Source organism: Pinus tabuliformis, chromosome 5_1 (genome assembly GCF_031772625.1).
Source record: "Pinus tabuliformis cultivar Carrire ecotype Pingquan chromosome 5_1, CPIR1, whole genome shotgun sequence".
NCBI classification, from domain to species: Eukaryota; Viridiplantae; Streptophyta; class Pinopsida; order Pinales; family Pinaceae; genus Pinus; species Pinus tabuliformis.
The window spans coordinates 450,143,413-450,160,606 of NC_142305.1; the positions used below are offsets into that span (position 1 = coordinate 450,143,413).

The window sequence follows — 17,194 nt, forward strand, 5'->3', positions numbered from 1 at the left end:
GTTGCCAAGATCTTGGACCCCCTAGTTCGTGACATTGATTCATACATAAAACACTCGTGCCACTTCATGAACCTCATTAATGAGGAAAGAGTCAACCGGAAGGCATGATCATTAGTTTCAATGTGGTCCAACTTTTCACCAAAATCCCTTCAAATGAAGTTGTATAGGCTTTAAAAGAGGTTACGATGTTCATATAGCCAAACTAGCAAAAGTGTAACTAGGTTATACATTTTTCACTTCCAAAGAGAGTATTATGAGAAAATAAGTGGGGCGGCAATGGGGTCTGCACTCTCCTCCCATTGTACAAACTTGTTCATGGAAAAGTTCGAAAGAAGAGCCCTGGATTTGTAACACCTTAAGACTACACGTTGGAAAAGGTATGTTAACAATATCAATGTGAAATGTACCCATGGAGGAGAACAGCTTAAAGTTTCTAGCTCACCTCAATGGAATCTCGGATGACATCTAGTTTACAATGTAACTAGAGGACAATGAGAACATGCGTTTCTTAGATGCCTTAGGCACTCAAAACAAGATAGGATCCCTGGGCACTATGTTTTCATAAAGAAAACCCACACCAAGAGCTATTTACATGTCAACTCTCATCATGACCCTATGTAGAAGATTGGAGTTTCAAAACACTAGCCACAAGAGAAATGAGAATATCCAACAATAAGCATCTCAAACAATAAAAAAGCCACCTACCAAAAGTCTTCAAAAGTGTTGGTTACAAGGACAAAGATATAAAGGAGGCCTTTGATAAGAAAGGAAGAAAATAATCTTACAAAACGCATCTACTGGGAAATAATATCAAAAAGGCCTACATCCCATACATTTGAGTAACTTATAGGATTACCAATGTTCTGATAAACATAAATACATAAATAAATTAAACTATCAAAACCTCATTCAAACCCTTAATAATTGTGAAACGAAGAATGAGATTTATGAAAGATAATATCGATAGCCACCAACAAAAAGGTGTCTATAAGTTTTCTTACTCCTATAGCCTATGCTATATTGGAGAAATGGGAAGATCTTTTAAAATTGGGATGAAGGAACATGGGGACGGTATCAAAAATGAAAGCGTTTGCACCTCACTCTTTGCAAAGCATTTAGTTAAAACAAGGTATAATGTCTACCTAGAGGACACTCAAATCCTCACCCAAGAGAATCACCACGACAAATGTGTAAAAGAAGCCTTGGAGATCGTGAAAAACACAGAAAACATGAATAAAGACGATGGCTTGGAGATTAGTAAGAGGTAGCTTCCATTATTCAACCAATTAAGGACAATCACCAATCAAGGGTAATTGCCTTCTTTCCATTATTTCCTTTTGCACCCTACTCTCTTGTCTTCCCCCTCTTTGGTATGGTTCCTCTTTTCTTCGTTCATCTTACTTTCCCTAACCCAAATCTATTACTTTTAATATCTTATTTTTATTATATTTATGGTACAATATTATTAGTATCAATATCCCTAATTCTGAATATTAATATTTATATCTCTATATATTAGTAATATAGTTTAATATTAGTAATATAATAGTCTAATATTAGTAATATAGTATTAATATTTATATTTATATTTCTAATACTTTAGTATTAATGTTTATATCTATTACTGTAATATTAATATTTATATTATAGTATTAATATCAATATTAATATTATAATATTATTTTAGTATTCATAGACTTACAGTTTATATTAATAGATGTGTATACTATTAATACTATAATACTTTTATTATTTATATTAATAATTCTACTTCCTATACTATATTAATATTAATATCTATATTTATCGTATGGTAGTACCAATTATTAATATGTAGAATACTTCTATAATCCTTCTAATATCTCTATTAATTTATTGTATATTATATATATTTTTTGGATTTTTTTCCACTGTAAATTTCTAGGTTTCTTATGTAGTCGACCTTCTTCCTCACCTTTTTTCTTCCCCCACTGGCCCTGCATCTATTAATGATAATCTCTTGCTCTTCCTTACTCAACTTTCGGCTCTGATGATGATTCCAATTAAGGATTAGCAATGTCAATCACTTTGTAAAATAAATATCGTGGCAAATTCTCCAAGAAACTTACAATTAGACATAATAATATATGTTTTAAATACGTACATTAAACTACAACAGCATACAAATTAGTTTTAAATATGCATTCTCCACTATTGTTGTTTACAATAAAACTTAGAGTTGTTACATTTATAATAATAATAATTATCTATTTTAAGGTCATGGCCAAGACAGATACCAAATTGGCATATGAAACCTTGTTATTTGTGGGAGAAGAGACCTTACTTCACACAGTGATTTAACTACTAAATTTTACGGAGGTGTACATAATCTACCCCACATTAGATTCAAACTTGTGACCTCTTATGAGGAAGCACATTTCTTAGCAATTAGTATGCCAACAAAGGCTTGCCTTGTTGGTGAACATTATGTGTAGTGATATGTTTGTCCCTTGTCAACCAACACACTTTTTTGCAAATAGAACAAAGTTCATGGTGTTCATTGAAAGCATTTCAACCAAAAGAGAAAGGATGCAAATGAAAAACTTCAAATAACCAAAATAAAGCAAAATCAATCAATGATTACTATAAAGATGAAGCTACAATGTAATGTGTTAAAACCAATGACACTATAAAACATGAAGTTACCATTAAAGATGAAGTTACAATGTAATGTGTTAAAATCAATGACACTATAAAACATGAAGTTACAATTGAACCTAGTGTTTGACATTTAAGTGTTTCATTTATATACACAAATATAAACAAACTCTCATGCATAAGTGATTTTAGCATCATCGACCATAATTGATCAGTTATTTCATGATGTAATGCCATATCAAAATATCTAAGCATAATAAGTGGAAGAACAAAGTGTTTTAAAGTTTCGAACAAAAGTAGGTTAAAGTTGTAAAGAAAGTGTACAAGTCGAGATTATGTGCAAATGTTAATTTGAGAGGAAAATGTGCAAAGATGGGAATAAGAAATACACCTAGATGAAAGCGTGGGAATGTGCAAGAATATCGTGTGAATGGAAACCAATTAGAGTGTGCCAGTGGCATTACACAAATAGATAGAACAGCTTTAACTAATATATGTATGAAACATGTGAATAGAGGGAAAAGAAACAGCACAGTTTTGAAATGATGAAAAAGAAAAAAAATTGCATGACATAAGATGAATCAGCAAAACTTGAAGCAATACAAATCCCTACAATGAAGAGATAAAGACGTGACTGTTGGAATGCAACCAGAATCTGAAAAGCAATGTAGATAAATGAATACTCATTGTAGTGTAGGGAGAGATGGGATAAACTCAGCATAGTAAGAAAGTGTTGTAGCAAGAAAATATGTTAATGGGATTTCACTGACTAAAAGATGTACTTTGCTACACTATACGAATATAAATTTGATTAATACATATTTTGTGTTGACTAGTTTAGTATATCAAGTGACGATTGCTCAAACCCATTAGTGCAATCTGTGCTGCCAATTAGTTCTTGGTCAAACAGTTTGGCATATTAGTCTATGTTATTTCATACTTGAAAAGGATTGGTAAATACTCATATACTTGTCTTTACATGTCCATTTTATATATTTAGATATCAAATGTTCATTGATATGGTATAGACAAATATTGATCCCAAAACAATATACTAATAGTAAACCATTCAGAACAATATACTAATAATAAACCATTCAGACCATAGGCCAAAATTATTGTTATCGATTAAAAAATCTTGAAGATAGCTGGGAACTGCAAATGACCATAACCATACACCTCTAAAATTGTTGCAAAGCAAAAATGAGGAACAAAAAGCATCCCTCGCTTCACTTGATGGATAAAAATCATTTGTCACAAAGTAAAATTGGATCACCTTTTGGAAAACAGCGAGTACAAAACACAACATTTACCCATATCAAAAGTGTTACAAGATGTCCAAAATAGCATCCAAACCGAAAATGTTGAAAGTTGTGATTACAAAGCTTTAAGGCCTAAGGTTGGTGACCATTTCTCTCATCCTCCCCATTTCAAGCCCTTAAATTGATAATTTGAATAGTACAATTGTGAGCACTTTCAACAAACACATACATACCTCAGCTTCCTCATATATTATGGCTATCTTTGACTTTCATCTAATGACCTACTATTCTCGACTGTATAACAATATTTGCTTATACACGAGAGAGAGACCAGTGCCACTATTTTTCTCTTTTTGTGCAAATCAAACCTTCGGCAGAGCATCTTTTTCCTCCTCCATCATAAATACATTACTTGGATAAGGAGAAAGCCCACATAGGATAGAACCTAGTTCACGTACACAGTTATTCTTAACTGATAACTAGACCACAACCTGATGGACTTGGTGCCACTGATTTATTATCCATTAATAACTATTTGAGAAGATTAAATACTATATTAAATAGCCGAGTTGAATGGTTCTAACTTCTAACAAAGTAATCCCTTAATTTCGTCAGTATATATCGTTTGGACAAATGGTCATTTCCGTTATCGAAGTGTACTATATGGCCATTATAAAAGCCATGGACTTCCCAAAAGTGTCTGCACAATAGCTACTGTATTTACTATATCTACAATTTCCCGTTGAAACCTTCATCAGCAAAGAAGAGAATGATCTGCACATAAGATATCTAAACAGAGTTTTAGAGTTAATAGTAGAAACAACGAGGGTATGTGGAAATAATCTCCAAATAATCATATTCCTCTGCAGAATACAACACATGGAAAATACTTTTTTTGCCTATCTGAGCTGTTCAATTCAAAATGAATAGACTCTAAAAATAGATTTGTTCATGGAGGACCTTGATCGTTCAAAATGGCAAGGTTACCCACAAAAAATTGGTACGAATTCTCAGTCATTACTAAAAGAGTCCTTGTGACAAAAACAATGATTACGCTTACCACCTTAGGACAAGAACTTCCATTTCAATTATGTTTATTCCCAATATAATCCGACTCATAAATAACATAACTCCTTGCGATTGTTCTCGAAGTGCCGTTGAAAAATGTAGAAACTATATGCCTCTAACCAATTGTTTTTCGCGTGATATAAACTTGGCATTAACTTATCAAACCACCACCGCTCATGGTACGCATGGGAACTACCAAATGCAAATTACTCGTAAAGGCCCAAGAAAGTTGTTTGTTATAGATTTCACGTTACCCCACGATGCAAGATAGAGATTTAGTTCAAATTTGCGACAGATTTATTACACGTTAATCATGTATTACACAGCAACAATTTCAGAGATACAAATAGATGAATATAGTACAACTGTACATCTTCAACTTTAGGGAAGAGTAGATAGGACATCCTCTGGATCAATCGGTTCTTTACATGTCATACACTTTCAGGTCCTTCCAACAGCCTTGTACTCTGCATACAATAACAATGAACGTATTTATTCTCAGTTAAAAATCAACTCAAAGTTGGTCACAGACAGAAATTCATAAATAGGACCAAGATCAAAGGCTCCATTATTCAGAAATAGGTCTCAAAGACAAATTGACTTCTTTCAAACTAACAAAGGAGTTATTCATTAAAGCATTCATTTCAATGAAATTTCAAGCAATGATATTTACTACCGGTAATAATAATAAATAAATAAAATCAAAACTAAAATTGATTCAACAGAGTGATGAAAGACAGCAGATGGGCCTGATGCCATGACATGCCGTAACTGATCACAATAAGGATATTGATATTTACTAATAATAATAGTAATAATAAATAAAAATCAAAACTAAAACTAAAATTGATTCAGCAGAGTGATGAAAGACAGAACATAGGCCTGATGACCATGACATGCATTTCTAACCATTTGACAGTGTTTCTGAACAGATCCTTTTGATAACAAAATATCAAGATTAACCTTGTACCCTTTCTAAACAAATTTCTCACATCTCCAGGAGCCTTCGTTCTAAAACGTATGTACACCAAAGTTGATTCAGAGTGAGCATGGGGTTGATTTGGAACTGTTTGTGGGCTACTTTCGGTGGATTTGACATCTACATCAGCAGTCCACATATCATCTAATATCTTGGAAGAGATTTGAGACCAGATTGTTGTGCCCATTCAAAGGTAAATCAATAATATTTCAAACCCTTGTTATTTTTCTCATAAATTGTTGATTGGATATGTTTTGCAATTGCACTTTTTCTGCTGAGACACTATCATAGCCCCGTGTGAAAATTTCTGAATCTTTACAAACAGAAATCCTACTGCAGTCGCTCGTTTAGCATCTCCTACTTGTTATTTCATTCAACAAGTAATTTAATTTATAAATAGTGATGAAAAACACTACTACAGACTACACTGACATATAGATCATAAACTGAAATGATAAATGAGACGAACACACAAGGGACACCGTTATTTTTGGACAACATGTCCCCTGAAAAACACAATGCAGGAAATTCGGTGCAGCAGATAGAGGGTTTGTATTATTAAGCAAGCAGAATCTGAGTACAACAGGTTGTCTCTCACACCCGCTAGCCTTTACAAAGAAATCACGGCAGCAAGAAATACATACGAGGGTTTACCTCGTTCTCCAAGTCACTACTAATCCACTGAGTGACCTAACTCCTGCAAACACTGCGAAATCCCAGCGCAATCACTGCTTGGGCCAGCGTCTTGCCTCTAGGACACTGTGTCACCCCTTCTGCTTGATCGATTTCTTGGAGGAAAACTGTTGTTCAACCCTCCCAGCTCAGAACCTCGCTTCTCCAACAAAATCTCGAACTTATGACAAATATCATGCACTGCCACGGCAAGAGACCCTCTTGGCCTGCGTCAGCGCTGCATAAGCCCCTTCCAGGACTGTGTAGGCCTTTGCGCTGCCTCTCTGCCCGGTATTCTTTAACTCGAAACTCCTTTCCGATCCAAATCTCTGCTTCTGCCCCTCTCACTGCAACTCAGATCACTGGTTTTATTTTCTCAGCAAACCACACCCCAGAAAAATCGAACTGATTTGATCAACTATCCAACTGACCCTCAAGCCTCCTCTTATACTTTTCTTGTTGATGAATCAACGGCCAAGATTAAATCCCTAATCAAGGGCTAAGATTAAAACAAACTTGATCCTCGTCTCTTAGAAGCTTCTCGCCCATATTTTTATTAATACCCATTAATATTTTTATTTTACTAAGTTTAGACTTACGAACCCCGTTAAAAATATTAATTATTTTAACAACTCACAATCCGGGTGGAATTTATCCAAACGATTTCTAGGTCTTGGAGATCTTATGTATTCTAGCCCCTCCACCAAATTTAGGAGCTAGAGCACATCCGATGCTACCCAAAATCAACACCCCAAAGAACACAGAAGACCCTGCAAGGACGCACTGTGATCAAGTTGATGGGAAAAAAATACACAAATGTTCTAAAGGAACTCAAAGAAGGAGATACATAGATTGACACCACATTAAGCGGGCATCCATGGCAAGTTACACCATCCCATTATGTTCAAATGATGTTAGATAATAAACGCAAGCATCTACTAAGGATGTTCATGCAGAAAAGACCCAAAAAATGGATTAATACATACGGAGCAGGGTACAGATTCCCGCCAGTGAAAGTGGAGGTAGAAACCCTTGTTTTGAAGCCACCTCCAATGACCCTTCCGTTAGGAATTCCTTTTGATATATTGCTCCAATTCATGTTTATAAAAACCCTACATCAAAAAAAAAAGATGGATGGTATTTTGCATCCAGATCATGTGAAATATGCTTGTCATTATTTAAGGCATCACTGAATGCTTCCAACTATCTTGTCACCAATATGCTGTTGGAGGATATAAACACCCAACCATTTTCAAGACCACATGCATTGCAACATTGCCTAGACCTCATGTTTGACGATATAAGCAACGAATTTTGAGTGAAGAGGGTTGTAGATTAGGGAAAATGCATTACCAAATATATCTACATCCATTCATGGATACTGAACCTGATGAAAAACAGATGGGAAGGAGCTTGTTAGGCCAGCCATCCCTATATTTGAAACAAATTTACTACGTTGCAATCTCTAATTTCCCGGAAAAGCAACTGGAGAAATATGTTTAATTTTATCGAGTCGATTGCATCTCAGTGGAGCAGCACGCCTAATGGGAAGGAGGTACAGTCTCTTTTGGTTTAGATGTCCTGTTGGTCTAAACCAAAAGAGAAGTTACCAGCTTAAATCCCCTGATAATTTTTACTTAGTTGATTGGACATTGAGGATATGGCAAACCACAGGTAAATAGGACTTATGTGTAGATAATCCAAGGAGAGTTCTCTTCAACCATGAATTGAAACGAAATGGAAACTCAGAAAGCAACTTCTAAAGGAAAGAGTCAAGTTGAGTCAATGTGAGTTGTCACCGCCAAGAAAAGAGACTTCCAAACTTACCGGCTCCATCCCCTGCTAATTTTCACTTAGGTGATTGGACAATGAGGATATTGCAAACCTCAGGTAAAAAAGACTTCTGTCGAGATAATCTCAGGAAAGTTTTCTTCAGCCATGAATTGAAACAACATGGAAACTCAGAGAGCAACTTCTCAAAGAAGAAGTCGAGTCAATTTGAGTTGTCAACACCAAGAAAGCTTGACGTTGGACACTGCAACATGTGGCAAATGTCTCACTGAGCAAGGAATCTGTGGTAATGAAAAAAATTTCCCATCCATCCATTTTGTGAAGACCATCATTATCCTGACTACTGTTACAAGTGGACACAACTACAGACACAGGGAAATTCCTTCACAATGTCAAGAAAGCAAATGAATGGCTGCTATAAAGGGGATGGAATATCCTAGGGGGAGGAAACCCCATGGGAAATACCACGGTCCACCCCCACCCTCTCTGCTATAAAGGGGATGGAATATCCTAGGGGGAGGAAACCCCATGGGAAATACCACCCCCACCCTCTCGAGGCGTGAAGGTGTATGTGTGTGTGCCAAACTTTTAAAACCCAGACTTGGAATCAGAACCAGCTTAGAGTCTGCCGGAGCTTGGATCAAAATCAAACTAGTTTAAAGTTTGACTTAGTTTACTAAAAAATACATAAAATTTAAAAATTTAAAAGAAAAATATCCAGTATAGATTTCAAACCATTAGAAACAAAATATGCAAAGTATGTTGATAATACAGACCATGTAAGGGTGAATATATCAAAATGGAACTATGTGAAATACATATCTGAAACAAAATAAATAATCAGCAAGGCTCTAAATGGCCTCTAGAGTCCAAAATGTTAATTTTCCAATACCAGATTTGATTTCATTTTCTTAGCAATTTATTTTAAACCCAGAAAAATGTTTCACCCAGTAAAATACTTTTCTGAAAACTACTGAAAATAAATACACTTGTATTTCAACTTTAAATAAAATTTGCAGCAGCAAAATGGAAAAACAGTTACAAAACATAGCAGAAATATATGCCCAACAAATTCTACTTCACTTTCTATTACTCAGGAAATTTATGGCCTCATTTAAGTTTTTAACAAGGAAATCAACCCACAGAGAATACACTGAAAATACAGCAATGGAACCCAGCAACTCAACCCCATCAGAAATACGGTTTGCACTTGTGCGGGTTGTTTTTCCCAATTCGTCCCACCTGTAGCAACTTGGCCTCCTCCCAACTCTGCCATAAACCCTCACGGCATTGCCAATCTCATGGCCTGGCTGCTAGACCTAAGCCTCACAAATCTCGGCCTCCTCCATATGGCACACCCTTGGCCTCCTCCACAAACAAATCTTGGCCCTCTTGTGCACTCAACCTACAAACCAGTACTCCAAAATTCTTGTAGCTGCATACTTTTCACCTTTTTTCAGTCTTGGTTTCACTTGAGAAAAAAATCACTCTCCCAAGAATAAAATGTGTCTTCAACTCTCCTTTAGGCGTCTTTTATAATTTCTCATTGAGCTAGATCTCAAACCCTCGATCTCTTAAGTCATGGATGGCTAGGATTAGATCTTAAGCCTCACTTGAGATCAACGGTTGAGATCAAATCTAGACCAATTAAATAATTAAATTATTTATCCTTAGAAACTTAGCTCAAAAGTCAACATTAATTCATGAACTATTAATGTATTTTTCCTTAAAAGTCACTTACTCCTCACGAGCGAGAACCTAAAGAGGCAGTGTAATATCTTCTGCATACTTGACACCTTGCCAATGCAAAAGCACCTATCCAAGCTATTAACATCAATACTCCCTCCTAGCTGGGAAGGTATTCTACACCACCCCCAGCTTATCTCTGTAGAAAACAAACTTCCCCTTCACCAAGGGCTTGATGAGAATATTTACAACCTTCTCATCTATGGATATGAACTAAAGCTTCACAACTCCCCTCTGGACCATGTCTCTGACGAAGTGGCATGTAATCTCTATGTACTTGGACCTATCATAAAACATTAGATTCCCAAAAAGCTCGATGCATGTCTGATTGTCACATTGAATCACCTTCAAATCCAACTAAATACCAAATAACCATGTGAGCATCTTGTGAAGCTAGATGGCCTTGCAACTCGCCAAGCTAGTTGCCATATACTTTGCCTTTGTTGAACTAAGTGTGCTGCAAAATACTGTTTCCTACTGAACCATGAGAATATTGTTGGCCCCAAACTAAAACAGCACCCAGAGATGCTCTTCTTGTCAACTACACTCCCAACCCAATGTACGTATATATAGCCCACTAACTTCACTCCACCATCCCTCACGTATCGAAGCCCATACTCCATTGTACCTTGTAGATACCTTAGCACATGCTTGGCTACCAACTCAAACTCAAAAGCATTCAACTTCCTCGGAGTTGGTAATCATCGGTGTCGACATAGGCTTGCAATCCACCACCCAAATCTCTTCAGTTTTTCAACAACATACTTCTTTTGTCAAAGGCATATCTCACATGTTTGTTGCCACACCTCCAATCCTTAAAAGTAGTGTGTCATCAAGATTTCTATCTCAAACTCTGCAACCAAGTCTCTCTTACACATCTCTATGAGCTTCTCTAACCCCGTGAGAAAGAGGTCATCCAATACCTAAATAACTGGATCATCACCAACTAGTATGTAGTATAGATTGGGATTCACCTCACTCTAATGAAGCCCATGCCTAGCATATAAGCATCAATCCTTGAGTACCATGCTCTAAGTGCTTGTTTGAGACCATGTAGCACCTTCTTCAACCCGCATGCACGAAATCCCTCACATGCACCTCAAAACCCTGACCTATTCAATATACACCTCTTCCTTAATCACACCATTGACAAAGGTTGTCTTCACATCCATCAGATGTATCATCCACCCCATCTCTGAAGTAATAGACATAATAGCCCTGATAGAAGTGCATATGGTGATTGGATCAAATGTCTCCTCATAATCCACTCCATCCTCCTAGGAGAACCCTCTTGCCATGAACCTAGCCTTGCACTTCATGTTTGATATTGAAGATCCATCACAAACTAACCATTGATTACCCCTCTAGCCTACGCACAATATCCCATACATCATTCTTCATAATTGAAGAATAATCTTCCATCATGGATGATGGCATCCCTCAAAGTCGGTTGATCTACTACCTCCTCAAAGCTACAAGGCTTGGAATCACTAATTTTACTCGTAAGTGCCATGTAGCTGGAAAACTTTTGTGGTGGCCTACTCTCCCTGAAAGTCCTCATAGGAGCCTCCACATGCTCTTGAACGTCTCTGAGTCTACTTAAGCCATCTCGGTCTCCTCCAAGCAAAACTAGAAGGTGCCTCCTGCTCCTCATGATCTAAAGACTTAGTACCTATTGTTGGAGTTGTTGGCCTCTCAACCTTCAGAGCCTGTCACTCATGATCAAATCTCACATCCCTACTTGCCACAGTCTTCCCTTGTGATGGAATGCACACCCTATATGCCTTGGAAGTCTCCCTATACCCAACAAAAATTCCCTTTTGTCCTGCGAGCTCCAACTTTGTCCTCTTCTCTGATGGTACATGGATATCGTGATTGGATCAAATGTCTCCTCATAATCCATTCCATCCTCCTAGGAGAACCCTCTTGCCATGAACCTAGCTTTACACTTCATGTTTAGTATTGAAGATTCATCACAAACTAACCATTGATTACCCCTCTAGCCTAGCCACAATATGCCATACATCATTCTTCATAATTGAAGAATAATCTTCCATCATGGCATCCCTCCAAGTTGGTTGATCTACTACCTACTCAAAGCTAGAAGGCTTGGAATCACTTACTTTACTCGTAAGTGCCATGTAGCTAGAAAACTTTTGTGGTGGTCTACTCTCCCTTAAAGTCCTCCTAGGAGCCTCCACATGCTCCTGAACGTCTACATAAGCCATCTCGGTCTCCTCTTGGCAAAACTAGAAGGTGCCTCCTGCTCCTCCTAATCTAAAGACTAAGTACCTATTGTTGGAGTTGTTGGCCTCTCAACCTTTAGAGCCTATCACTCATAATCAAATCTTACATCCCTGCTCACCACAATCTTCCCTTGTGATGGAAAGCACACCCTAAATGCCTTGGAAGTCTCACTATACCCAACAAAAATTCCATTTGTCCTGAGAGCTCCAACTTTGTCCTCTTCTCTGATGGTACATGGATATACATTGGACACCCAAAGATATAGAAATGCCCCACGTCCAATTTCACTCCTATCAACACCTCCTCAAGAGTCTTGTCCTCCAAGACCTTGTGAGGACTCCTGTTCTAAATATAGATTGTTGTATTGCATTCTTTTGCCCACAGGAACATGGCCAAATCTTGATCATGGATCATGGCTTTGGCAGCCACCATGACGACCTTGTTTTCCTCTCAACAACTCCATTCTATTGTGGGTTGAAAGGAACTGTCAACTTTTCTTAATGCTTTCCTTTCTGCAAAATTCCTTGAACTCATTAGAGGTATACGCACCGCTTTTGTCTGACCTAAGCACATTGATCTTCTTCCCAATCTGATTTTTCATGAGCTTTGAAATCGTAGCACCGAATGAAGATCTCATCATTGGTCTTCATGAAATAGATGCAAGTCCTCTTGGAACAATCATCTATAAATGTCTCATAATAGTTGTACCCATTGATTTTTTGAGTGAAAATTATACAAGCACTTATTTCTAAAACTTGATAATTACTTCCAATGATGTAGATGTTTATTTAGCACTTCAATGTATCATTAAGCAATTATACATTCAGAAATTCAACCATAAAGACAATGAAGCAGTAGAGATCACAATGCACAAGAGAGACACAATGTTTACCCTAGGAACCCACTTGGGGGAAAAACCCAACAACCTTCTTCTTAGAGAAATATTTAGTTCAACAAGAGATACATCAAAGTCAAGGTCAAGGTCACACTAACCAACAAGATGCTTTCCACAAGACAACCACAAGATGTCAAGTCCAACCTCTTTCACTTGTCCACAAAAGTCTGTAATGGAGGCCAAAATTTAGACCTTCTCCCACAAAAGATCACAATCATACCACAAGAACTTAGGCTAGGGCAAGAAAATATCTCAAACTATATACCACAGAAGATCTCGAACTGTACCACAAGGAAGCTTGGACTATACCATTGAAATCTTGAACCATTCCACAGAAGCCTCTCAATCTAACACCACATAAATACCTCGAACAAAAGCTCAAATATAAACCACAGAGGCTCGCACTTGCACCACAAAAATTCGAACTAGAATCACAAAATCTCAAACTGTAATCGCAGAAGAATCTTGGACTTATCTTCACACAAAACTCATACCTATCAAAGACTCGTACCTATCAAAGACCTTATGTGAGGTGCCTTCTTCTTCTAACTCTTTAGCTGACATTTTCTCATCTCAACCTTCTTGTCTTCTCCAGATAAAGAATATAAGTATCTTGTGAGATCTGAATTTGTGTCTTTGCAGGAAGTCAAATGGCTAATTTACAGCATTGGAAAGGGTCTGAATGGGTGCCCCTAGGGGCTAAGCTGACTTCATCACTAGGGAGGCCGACTTGAAATCTTGTGGTGTCTAAATCCAAATTTAACAATTCAATTTCTTGCTTTTGAAAAACGCCATGAAGAACATGCCTTGCTTTTGAAAAATGCCATGAAGAACATGCCTTGGAAGAAATAATTTTCTTTTCTCACATTGTGAAGACCGACCGATACAAATCTTACAAGGCATCTTTACAAATACAAATCTTACATTGTGAAGACCGACCATAGCTACAAAATTCAACAATACCCACTCAAAGACCCTACTAATATAGGACAATGTACTAGAACCCACTACACTTTGGACCTAGAACCACTATTTGGGAAAGCAATCTTGGCATACTTGCCAAGTGCACATCCTTTGCAAACATCAAACTGCTCTACTCTAAACTCAAGAAGACCAGTGACAATCTCCAGCGATAAAGGCATAGCCCTGTGATGTAAATGTGCCATCCACCCATGCCACAACTCACATAAGTCGTCACTATCATGAACCAAGGGACGTGACAGCTGACCCTTCAGCATGTATAATTTCCCTTCTATCCTCCCAATCACCCGATCTGTGCTCGAATTGGAATATCTCGACTTGACAACTACCTGTCCATCTCGAAAGTAAACATCATACCTCTTATCCTCCATGGCTTAGACTACTATAAGGTTCTTAGTCAACCTCGGAACATACAATACTTTTGTGACCTCTAAAGGTTCTCCTGACTCTAGCTAAAATTGGATAGTCCCAACACCCTCTACTGCACACTTGGCATTATTGCCAAGCTCCACATATAGTTCTTGAGTCTCCCTCTTAAATGTTGGTGAACAACTCACGTTATCCTATTATGTGACAAGAAGTACCATTGTCCAAAGTACATTAATTAATTTATGATCTCTTCCCTAACTTTAACTTAGGAAAAGTACATTAATTAATTTATTAATTAATGTCAACTATTAAGCCAAGTTTTTAAATATAAATAATTTAATTATTTAACTGACTTAGATCTAATATCTACCTTTGATCTCAAGTGAGGCTTGGGATCTAATCCTAGCCATTCATCACTTAGGAGATTAGGGTCATAGTTTTAGAACTAGGCCGGTCTGACTCGAATCGACCTGGTTGACCGAGCCATACCCCTACCCAGACCGACTAGGTCAATTATCTGGTTTGTTACTAAATCGGTCGAGTTGGTCACTGATTTGGTTCGTTCAGTAATGGACAGGCCAAATCGACCGAGCCCAACTTAAAATAGTCGGTCTCGGCAGCGGGAAAAAAGGTGGGTTTGGCAGACTTGAAATCTGTTTTTTTTTGTTTAAACTATTTCCTAGCCCCTCTACCCTTTCTCCCATGCCTATAAAAGTGACCCAACCCCCTCGTATTTCCTCACAACTATCTCATTGCATTTATGTGAGCATTTGTGAGGATTTTGCGAGCAATTGGAGTTGCTTTTTGGAACAGCATTGAGAAGTTGGTTTTTGGAGCAACAATGGTTATGTGTTTTCGTTCTAATCTTTATATATTACATGTATTGGACAGTGCACTCGTTGCCATTTTGATATAATAGATATATTCATGAGCATGCTTTGATCAGGTGTTCTCTTCTCTCTATTATTCTAATACTCTAAATTTGGAAACATGAATTAAAATCTTTAAAAATATGCTTTTTCATTAAAATTAAATATTTAATGTACTTTTTACAAAGACCAAGTCATTGGAATCAACTAGTCTGATTCCATACCGAGTCGATGTTGACCCTCTACCATTTCTGAGTCCGAGTTTTAAAACTATGATTAGGGTTAGGGATTTGGCTCAATGAAGATATAAAATAAGCCTAAGGGAAAGTTGAAAGACACATTCTGATTGAGAAAGCGATTTTCTTAAGGACTAAGAGACTCAAATAATGAAAAGAAGGGAAAGGTATGTAAGGTAATTTCGAGAGAGCAATTCAAGGAGGTAAAGCTTGTGGAGAAGGAGATGAGATATTGGAGAAGAAGGACGAGATATTAGAGAAGGCTAAGACCAATAAGAAGTCGAGTTTTCTAGGCAAGGGTTTCCACAAAGAAACAAGGCTAAACTCCTCAACGCATAAGATGGTCATACAAGTGACGAAAAGGACGACAATTTATAGGTTGAGCCGAGTTTTCCATGGCCAAGATTTTTCCAATGTGTCATATTCCAGAGGGTTGAATTTCTCTGAAGGATGAAATTCCAAGGGAGCCAAAATCTAGGTTTCATATTGTGTTGTATTTTCTATGTATTCATCGTGCCCAAAGCCCTAAGTTTCCTAGGTTAATAAAGTGAAGGAAAATTTGTTGGGAGGATGTTTCCATTGTTTCTTCTAGCTGATTTTCTATTTATCTCCGCTAAAAATTATTTGTGAAGTTAAAATACTAGTGTATTTATTTTTAGTAGTTTTCAAAATTTTATTAAGGAAAACAATTTCTAGGTAATTATTGAAGAAAAATAATCAAACCTAATATTAAATTTTAACAGACAAGTGAAAACTCCTTCTCGAACCTGGTGGTAAATTCATTGATTTGTGAATCTACTGAAGTTGCTACCTATGCCTTCACCTTGTTGCCCTTCCTATTCAGACATTGACCTGCATGTGAAAATTCCTACACCCAAGAATTCCTATTACAACATTGATGATATTTCTCCTACTTGTTATATTTATGAACAATTTATTTGCAGTTTCCTACGGCAAACATCGAAATACATACACTGCAGTCTACACCATTTAAATTTATATGTCGAAACAAGAAACTGAGCAAGAAGGAAAATACAACACAAATGACACAGTTATTTTTGGACAAATGTCCCCAAAAAAACCCAATGAAGGAAAATCGGTGCAACAGATTTGAGGGTTTTATTATTAAGCAAAAGTATCACTGAATGCAATCATTGGATGCCCTCCCAACAATCCAGTTACAGAGAAAATTACTTGGCAGAAGAAATTAGTGAGATTACTCACTCTACACTGCAAGTCTCGGCTGATCCGGCACCTAAACCACGAGTTTCCCGGCTACTTCTGCACTGCCCCTGCGTGGGCTCTACATTAGCCTCTAAGGCCCTGTGTCAGCTCAACTGGGAATCGATTTGCCCTCAGAAGCCTATTCTAGCCCTCCCGATTCAGAAACGTCAACTTCCTCAGCAAACTCCGACTTCTTCATTGGAAGCTACTGCGCTACT

General features: G+C 37.2%; 1 protein-coding gene across 2 annotated transcripts in view; it reads right to left on the minus strand.

Annotated features, from left to right (window-relative positions):
* Positions 1-5,102: 5,102 nt before the first annotated feature.
* Positions 5,103-17,194, minus strand: part of LOC149165431 (uncharacterized) — a 127,924-nt gene continuing 115,832 nt past the window's right edge. For both annotated transcript variants that reach the window (XM_089432304.1, XM_089432305.1), the window contains one exon: positions 5,103-5,434. In XM_089432304.1, the coding sequence (XP_089288430.1) occupies positions 5,399-5,434 (36 nt within the window). In that variant the 3' untranslated portion in view covers positions 5,103-5,398. The remainder of the gene's footprint in view (positions 5,435-17,194) is intronic.